The following is a 10,001-nucleotide window of genomic DNA, read 5'->3' as shown; positions in this document are numbered from 1 at the left end:
ACATACCTTTAGATATAGTATTCTCAAATAAATGCCAACTAGTCATATAAGCAGCAGAGCTAACAAATCTTAGCTTTTCCTGAGATTTTGCATCTTGTAGGTGGATTCCTGGAAGTATAAGAAAATGCTAGTTTGCACTGACTTTATCCAGGCTTGTACATTGATATTGTCTTTCTTGCTTAGATTTGTGGGTATTTGTTAAGGGATGAACCCACTACTGAGGGGAAGGTAGGAGAGCTCAAACTTTATCCATTATATCTGATGTTCTCGCAGCCAGAGTCTATTCTGTGCACAACTGGCAGACAAAACAAATTATAGGAGGAAGTTGAAGATATTATGAGTAGGGTGGACATAATGCACATTAAGAGCAAGCTTTTTATTAAATAGGATGTCAGAAAGCCTTAGAAATGAGCTATAGCCCCTATGTACATGTAGGGAGGAACTGAATGCCATTCCCCATAGGTGGGGTCATATTGGACAAGTAGGACACTTGGAGTAGCTGCAGTGAGAGGAAGATAGGAGGTATAGGAGATCATTTTGTAGGAAATCAGGCTTTCTTCTGTTGCTCAGGGAACAGTTCATTCGTTGCTGCTGTTGGGATTAAAATTTAGTTTCATTACATTGAAAAGGGGGAGATGCTGCTCAGAAGATAGGGGAGGAAAAGCAGCAGGTGCAAGTGTTTGAGGGAATTTCTGTGCACAGGTGTTGAAGAATCTGTCTTCTTACACAAATACAGATTCCTGACTGCAACAATTAGAAGCTTCGCTAGTAGCAGCAGCAAGGAAGATATCAAATGAAGAAATGACTTTCTATTATATTTGCCTCATTATGTCTGTGCTATTACAACAACTGCTTCTGCCAGACATAGCCACAAAAAAAAAAAAAAAAAAAAAAAAAAAAAAAAGTTGGGGTACAAAATCTGCTGATATATTATGCAGAGAACACAGCCTGGTAGCATAAGACCAGTACTAAAATCCTATATCTAATTCTACTCTCCTCATTTTAAGGATATTAATATCCAGAAAATTCAAACAAGAGCTGATCTTTCTGAGAGAGTACTTTAATTCATCTTTGGGGACAAACTCTAAAAAATGCGCAAGAAAGTAGGCTGGGCTGTTGTGGCAATTGTAACCTGTGAATACTCTAACCTTTAAATCCTCCTGTGTATGCCCATCCTCCCTGGATCCTGGAGAGAACAGGAAACAGCATTGCCCTCAGTCTACCCACAACTCCTGCAGCTCTGCATTAAGGTAATGACTATGATCAAAATCAGCTTGGCCTTTCTTGCCTTAGCTTCATGGAACCTTGAAGCAGATGACTGCAACAGACTTGCCCAAGCAGCTATATTTTTCCTGAGGGGTTGCCAAAACATCTCTCTAGTACTTTCAATAGCTTCTGTAGATCAATAAAAACACTTATTAAGTTGGTGCTTTCACATATTTTCTTTGGAATTGGCAGAACAAAGAGCCTAAACCTGTGCCACCACATTCAGCTCTAAAACCACTCAGTATCTTTATCCAAATACCTGTAATGGATGGCGGTACTGAAGACATTCTCGGAAACAAATCTGACACAATGTTATAGAAGTTGTCAGAGGACCGCTACGCTCCCAGGGGTGGATAGATAAGAAATCCCTTGTTAATTTGCACACACTAATTTGTCACCCTATCACACTGAGAGAATAGACCTGCATCCCTGAAATCACTTGGCACAGACTCAGATTCCTAGATAATATAAAGAGCTGTTGAAGACCTGTCTGGCCATAGTATGAATGTACATTCCTATGAATTTTTTTCCTAATGTCTAATCAGAATTTCCCTTGTTGCAGCTTGTGCCTGTTGATGCTTAGCCCCATCACTGTGCATCTCTGAGAAGAGCCTGGCCCTAGCTTCTCTATAACTACCCATTAGGTAGTTGAAGTCAAAAGCGAGATCCACCCTTTAGCCTCTTCTTCTTAAGACTGAACAAACCCATCTTTCAGCTTTTCCCTATATGTCATGTGCTCCACCATCCCGGTGCCCCTCCCCTGGACTCATTCCAGTATGTCAGTATCTTTTTTGTCTTGGGAATCTCAAAACTGGACCCAGTAGTCCAGATGTCTTAATTTGCAATGGACATGGAATTTGATTCTCAATCATTTATGACTACTGCTTGGTAGTACAGCACTGGAATCCTGTGGTTGAATTAGTAAAATCCAAGATAAACTGGAAGACCATGCGCATACTCTTCAAAAGCAATGCCTGTTTAAACCAAAACTCAGAATATTTTATTGCCTGATCAAGGATCAGGAAGGAATTTTCCTTCAGTTCAAAGAAACAGGTATCATCGGACTTTTTGCTTTCCAGTGGATCATGAATCATAAACAATTTGCTGGGAATTGCTTATGTATTTCCTAGGAATACAGACCTCTAAGATATTGATGGAGTCTTTGGTCTAAACTGCTTTTCTTATTTTCATCTTATGATACAGTTTTCATCTTATGATACAGTTTTCATCTTATGATACAGTTTTCATCTCTGGAACTAAAATCTTGTTTGTTATGAGGTGCTTGTTTTGGGCAAGGAAAGCACAATGGATGTTCTTGTCAACCTTATAAGACTTAGCATGCAATATGTGACTGCCAGTGACTCCTGAAGTGTGTATTCAACACACTAGATAGCCCTTTCCTTTCTAAAGTTCCTCCCTTTTCCCCATCTATTTCCATTCTCTTTTCCTTAATTACTATTTCCTGCTCAAGGTTTCTTTTGTGCCAGCTGCTTCCAAGCAATCAGTCTGACCTTTCGGTTGTTCCACCTTTTGTTCTTCTAATCTCTCATTTTCAGTCTGTCCTCCTTCGACTAGAAATTGATGACACTTCTGAATAACAAATGGGAAGGATCATTATGCTGTTGTTCCATCAGTCATCAGAATCTGTGGCATTTTCCTACCTTTATCTTGCATCTGTGATGAGATACTGGATAAGTGACTTGGTTAATGGGGTTACTGATATTCCACTCTTCAGTTATTAATTTCCTGTTAGGTTTCTGTATCATTCTTAGTGTGAAGGAAATGCAAGGTGGGCAATGATTTTTTATAATACTACTAAGAAATACTAATAACTGTGAATTTTTGAATTCAGTAACTAGTGAGATATTATTAACCCCCCCCTTCCCCCTCAAAAAATCCAAACCTATGAACGACCTGAAGAAACGGTCTCCTTTATTCAGATGCTTGAAACTACCTCCTGGAAGATCTGCTTGAGTAGGAAGACAGATGTTAATATGAGACAGTACTTCAAAAGGAAGCATTAAGATCTGTCAAACTGTCATATGTGAAAAACAGAACACACTGAGGTAAGAAGCACCTATAGAGAACCATGGCTAATTTAGAGCCCATGACAGAAAAAAGTGGGCTATGCCATTACTTCCTATGTTATTTACAATTAATTTAATAGGAAGTGTACAAGTTTGACATCTGTTTCAGTTAAGATTGGCCATATTGTAAAACATAGTAAATACTGCCATCTAATGGTACCTGGTTGTTGAACAAAAGCTGACTGCTCATTCCAGCTAACACCAAATAGAATAAATAGCTTCACCTCACAAGCATCACTATACATCACTTGCACAAAAGCAAACAGTGCTGGACACGAGCCACTCCTAAGCAGACCAGCCAAGCCTCTCTGCATTGCACTGACCAGTGCTGCTCATTCTGAGCACAACTTTCTGAGTTATCTTAAAAGATCTGAAGGCCTTATTCTTTTTCTGAACACAAACTGTTTCTGGAAGTAATAAAGCCAGTTCATACAGTCCTGTATCTATACTCATTAACCCTGATGGATCTGAGTCAGCTTTGACATGCCTTTATCTCTCCTACAAATAACTTACACTTCACTATATCTGTAGATGTCATATTTTAATATTATTTAATAAGTGAAAAGACACTAAAAATGAGTAATTATCTCACTGTTCCTGTTATTTTTGGCCTGAAGGTTCTAATTCTTTCCTGACTTCCTTTAATGAAGAAGGCATTTTCAGTTTTCTTGTCCTATTATTTTTGAAAAATTATGTCAATGTGGTTCTACCTCTCTAATAATAGATTATATCTTAAAAGAAAGTGAACGATAAAACTAAGATGCCTCTCACAAAACAGACAAATACATATAAGTACCTGATTTCTTTATTACAGAATCTAAAGCAGTCTTATTTCACTAATAGTTTGGATGCCACCATATCACTTCACCTGATTAAAATTGTACAGTAAAAAAACAGTAAAAGAAGCATTAATACACACTGTTCATATCTAAATGTTTTTTCAGAGCCCCTCTAGAGAAAAAGAAATACTTCCTCTAACTTTAATAAATGTTTTCTCTTAAGATATACCATGAAGTCTTTTTCACATTACCAAGTAATAACTTCTATGACATTTGGATGAAGTTAAATGATGAAATTTTATGTACATTGATTTCCAAGATTTTCTGGAAACAACATCTCCTGCACAATTTCCTTTGATTTTAGTAACTATTATCATCATGGCTTTCATACACTGAATGATACAGAGAACAAGTTACACACAAATTTCAAGCATAGATATCTAAGGATGATTTGCTAAATCCATTTAGGTGCATAAGTAAAAGCTCAAAAATTCCTAAGCATGAGCAAATCCTGCCAAAGGATCTAGGAGGAAGACAACCTAAAAATTAGGGTCTAATTACATTTAACTGTTGTCTTGAGTAATTTCCTTTACAGCAATTGCAGTAATGATTTCATTTTGCTACAATAACCAATTATTTTTCAAATCAAACATAAGGCAATATACTGCTATAAATAAGTATGCTACATTAAAACTTTCAATTAATTTGTACAAGCCAGGCTTTATCTCTAAAGAGATATAAACTGTTCTACAGCGTTGTGCGCTTATTAATCATATTACAGTTATAACTGATCTTGCAGAGATTTTTCTATAAACACACAAATATTAAGTAATACAAAAAATAGCAAGTGTAAAAATTAACTCACCAGCTCCAGTAGCTGAGGAAAAAAATTCCATGGTTTGATTTTCCTCTAATGTTTATGACATAGTTGTTCAAATCTTACTTGTTTTGAGGATCATTTGCAAAACTGAGCAATCACAATACTTAAAGGCTACCATAATTATTGTAAATTTAGAATATTATGTTCTGGGATCAAAAGATTTTCTCAAACTGAAAATAACTGATATTAGTTTAATCAAAAATGCTGCAGGCAGGGGCAATCTTATGTCTCCACCTTATCACTACCTCCTTCAGCAATACCATCATAAAATAAAGGGAGAGATATGGAAGATGTAGTCTGTGATTTATCTAGCTTCCTACCATAATTTTCCTTAAGCATTAATGCTTCCTTCTCATGTATTGCTTCCCCAAAGACAGCACTGTTATAATGTTTAAGGCGGTATAAGAAAGATGCATGTTTCAAAGAACGCTGCATCAAATATCTCCTGAAGGCCCTCTGAATAATAAGGGCCGATACCTCCTCTTGTTTTCTTCTAAGGGTAGTAGTGATTGGCTTGTAGGAAACTTTAGATGGATTGGCAGCCATAAATTTTTCCTCCATGTGTAATTCAAGACCATCCAAATTCTCAGATTCTCCTAACACCCTTTTAGTGAAAGCAAGCAAGATATCCAAGCAGTGGATCTTATCTCCACTAACTATAGGGAGGTCCATTGATATGAGCTGAATCGTATTTGGCTTTGGAATGCGTAAGGGTTCTGCCAGAGCATCCGCAAAGTCTGAAAGAGCAGAATATTCAATAAACTGTGTTGCCTGAGGATCAAAATTTCCCCAGATTTCATAAAACATATCGAAGTCATCCTCACAGAGAGGACCTGTGCTTTCTTCAGTGGCAACACTGAAATTCTCTAAAATGACAGCTATGTACATATTTACAACAATGAGAAATGAAATAATGATATAGCTTACAAAAAATACAATGGCAACTGGCTGATTTATACAACTAATATCTTTTCTATTTGTCAAATTTAAGTTGGGAGCACATGAATCAGGACCGTTTAACATAGGGCTCAAAAGACCATCCCAGCCAGCTGATGTTGTAATTTGGAAGAGACAGAGCATGCTACTAACAAAAGTTTGAAAGTTGAAAAGGTTATCAATCCCACCTTTCCAGCCAACACAGGCAAAGTTTGTCATGCCCACAACAGCATAAATGAACATAACCAGAAAAAGCAGAAGACCAATGTTGAACAGAGCAGGAAGGGACATCAGTAATGCAAAAAGGAGAGTTCTAATTCCTCTAGCTTTTCGAATTAATCTCAGGATTCGGCCAATTCGCACCAAACGAAAAATTCTCAGAAGTGTAGGAGAAAATAAATAGTTTAAGACTTCAGAGAGTCCAATACCTTTGAAACAAAACAGAAAACAAAATTTTGTGCAACCGTATCAGTGAAAGTTCCATATTTATGCATATTTTGTTATATACTATGCTTCAGATGTTAAAAGTAATACCAATCACATTATACTGCTGTCAGCAAAAAACATTATCAATACTGTAACTGATTATGCAAGAGCTTAGGAAAAGAAAAACAGAATAGAACACCTTTAAATGTTAAAAAAGTATCAAGATTACATACAGAACTACTCTGGAGCTTTTCCTGACACAAAACTCTTACAAAGTAGTATCCTTTTGTAAAATCCCCTGTCAAGAAGGAAGAACACGCTCTGCCATCCTCTCAAATTTCTGTAATTTGGGGGACAAAACTACTTATTGCTCAAGTATTTTAAAAACTCCTTTATAATCCATTCAACTCCTGTACTGGAAGATATGTGGCTTGCACATCAATTTTAATATTGTTTTCTAGCTGCTTTCTGCAGGACCAAGCCACATCATAAATGTGTGACTTTCATTAATGCTTGATATTTGAATGAGATCAGAAAACAGCAGGAAGAAACTAAAGGAAAAGTGTCTTTTGCTGTTAGTCCTCCACCACAGCTTATTCCAAGCTCCTGTTATCAGAATAAATTGTACATTCAGCAATACGGTAGTAATGTAAATGACTACAAACAGAAGACTTAAGAAGAAGTCATCATTCTTCTGAGTTTCATGGGACAGCACAGGGGTACAGTGCTTAAGGAGGAAGCAGAGAACTCAGATTAGTTTTTCTTCTCAGTCTTCTTTCTTCTATGATACAACCTAAGCCTGAATAGGAAGCACGAACCAAAGAAACTGTACGAGAAACAAAAACTATATATGACCCTTTTTGGAGAAACTGATAGATAAACACCTAGTCTAATTTGAAAAACAAAAATGAGCCTGTTTTAATAACACTGCCAAAATTCACAAATAGTGGCCCAGATTTAGAAAGATGGTAGGCAACTAAATTTTCCTGAATTTTCCAGCTCAGTCCTGAGAATCTGACTTATTAAAAAAAAAGCCCTTAGAAATGGAATAAATGTTTCCCATTTTTCAAACAAATATATTTTAACCTGAATTTACTTGTACTGTGAAAAACCATAATTATTCTGATTATATGCAAATTGAAGGTATAAAAACATGAAGACTACAGTACAATGACTTAGAAGAGATGATGTAACTGCATTAAATTAAACTGCTACTCTGTTATTTACTTAATAAAAAGTCACACTTTTCCAAGAAAAAAATCGAAAACTACCCATTTATGTTTTGGTACTCTGCAAAAATACATGGGAACACAATATATAAGGAAGAAACCACTTACAATATGCTTTGGAAAAGTACAATGGATCTAGAATTTGACTATCCAATATACATAAATGGTTATTTCATATTGACGTTTGGCTTAGTATTGGTAAGACTCTAATAACAGTTTATACTTACTAATTAGTGAAAGGATCACGACAGCTAGGTCAAATATGTTCCAGCCACTGGTGAAGAAGTAATATCTCAGGGCCAGTATTTTTATGATACATTCCCCAGTAAATACGGCCACAAAAAAGCGGTTGATATTAGCAAGAACTTTCCTGATGTTTACATTCTCATTTTCTACCATCAAAACAACCATATTTAGACAGATGAGAATCACAACAGTAATGTCAAATGCTTTGTGTGATACAATATCAAAAAGAAATCCTTGGAACACATTCTGTTGAAAGAGAGATAAGAACTGATTAATGCTACTTCTAAGATTAGAAGTCTAGATTCAAATATTAATCAGCAATTTGTGCCTAGAAGGGAAATTGAAGAGAATAGAAAATTAACAATAAGCAACCCAAAGCATTTTTAGGTGATTCTTTTAGACATTCAAAGGAAACTCTCGAAACTCTGCTGAGTATTTAAAGGTATCATGCAACCACATTTCTTTGGACAAAATTATACAGCAGGAAAACATTTAGAGTATATTGCGATTGCTCTTTTTATATAAACACTTATTGAAGGAAACATTTTAGTATAAGCAATACTGTTGTTCAATTTAAATTTAAGCAGTCAGCTAAAGAAACACCAGCATGTTTGTTTAAAAAAGTAACTTACAGCTGTCATAAGTATGACATAAGGTAGTACAGAGACAAAATGTTTACTCAATATTTTTCCTTTTTCCCTTGTTCTTTGAAAAGATGTATTCCAAAGAGCTGATCAGGTTTTGATCATGTATGTCTAGTCCTGTGAATGTTCCTTAGTCAGTCTCCTCAACTGTGAGAGCCTTGCTAAAGTTTTCATAAATCCATTTCATATTTTTTAAATGACATTATGGACTCAGCAACAAGTAAAGTACTTTTAATTTATATTTGAGGGAAAGGTGGAGTATATGCTTGGGTTAACAAGTAAATAGAGAACTATGAATAAGCACTTTGGGACCAGGACCTATGGGGTTCCTTTACAGTGAATTTCTAGTCCTTGTTCTGCTACCATCTGTTCCATCCATATTACCCAGCAATCACTTTGAACCAAGTATTCATGAGCTGCCTCTTTCACTCACCGTAAAAGCATTAAATGATCAGCATTTTGTAACACAAACATGTTCAGTAGGGTACCTGCACTTTGAATGACTCTAGCGAGACCTCTGAAAATTCAATTTAACCTCCCTGTAATGAACCACAGTGAAAATCCTCAAGCAGCAGGAAAGAAATGAAAATAAAAGTACACTTATAGCAAATATCGAGAAAAGGGAAAAAAAAAAAAAGTGTTACATCCACATCAACTTCTCGTACATGTTCGGACTAATCAGCTACTTACCAACATTGCTCCTGCTTGTTGGAACTTTTTTATAAAAAGAAATTATTAAATTGAAGTTGGACTCTTGTTCCTCAGCCCCTACATATCCTTTTTCTGTTCAAATGCAGAGAGCAGAAAAATTTCTTGTGTGCCTTATTGCTATCTATTTCTACAACAGTCAGTAGCTCTTTAACACTTGGTGTATAATTCAACCTGTGAAAATAACTAAATTGTTCCTATGGAGATTCTGTCTTCCAGATGTGCACCTTGAAATTGGAAACCTCCTGTTGTTAGGTTTCTGTGCGTATTTTTTTAAAGGGGCAAGTTGCTTATTTAAGATTTTCAAGTGGATTGATTGACTCAATTCCCCATTTTAAGTCCCTAAATGAATCAGGGAGAGAACTCGATCAAAAATCAAAATAAGCTTGATAATAAATAAAGTCTTTTGATGTTTTGCATCATCTTCTGGAATGAAGACGCTGAAGTATACTAGGGAAGGCAGACCTTTGCTTTTCTCTGAGTGTGTCTTCCATTCCAAGATTTTGTCTTCAATTTCTTATTGAATATAAAGAATTGAGAACCTAACTATTATGAGGAAAGTGGAAGCAGTCAGTGCTTCAGGTGCTTTAAGCCTTTTATTTTTTTAGATGGCCTCATCTTCAGGCCACGGCTTGGATCTCATAGCAGAAATTTATACAAAGTCCAGCAAGTTAATCTGTAGAGTGCTTTATTGGAGACTGGATTTTTAAAGTTTTGCTAGCTTTACAAGATGTTCCTATTAGCAGGATCTTTTCAGGTTCCTTTGCCAGGAAAGCAGTGGCTAGTCATGGTTTCTGATT

The 10,001-nt window shown here is 36.0% G+C and overlaps 1 protein-coding gene across 1 annotated transcript in view; it reads right to left on the bottom strand.

Annotated features, from left to right (window-relative positions):
* Positions 1–4,150: 4,150 nt before the first annotated feature.
* LOC112981581 (sodium channel protein type 5 subunit alpha-like) overlaps positions 4,151–10,001 on the bottom strand; it is a 60,508-nt gene continuing 54,657 nt past the window's right edge. Inside the window, exons 30-31 of the mRNA XM_064508063.1 lie at positions 7,831–8,146; positions 4,151–6,376 (exon numbers count right to left, since the gene is read on the bottom strand). Coding sequence (XP_064364133.1) covers positions 5,235–6,376; positions 7,831–8,146 — 1,458 coding nt within the window. The 3' untranslated portion in view covers positions 4,151–5,234. The remainder of the gene's footprint in view (positions 6,377–7,830; positions 8,147–10,001) is intronic.

This window comes from Dromaius novaehollandiae, chromosome 2 (genome assembly GCF_036370855.1).
Source record: "Dromaius novaehollandiae isolate bDroNov1 chromosome 2, bDroNov1.hap1, whole genome shotgun sequence".
Classification (NCBI taxonomy): Eukaryota; Metazoa; Chordata; class Aves; order Casuariiformes; family Dromaiidae; genus Dromaius; species Dromaius novaehollandiae.
This window is presented reverse-complemented; position numbering and strand designations above follow the sequence as displayed.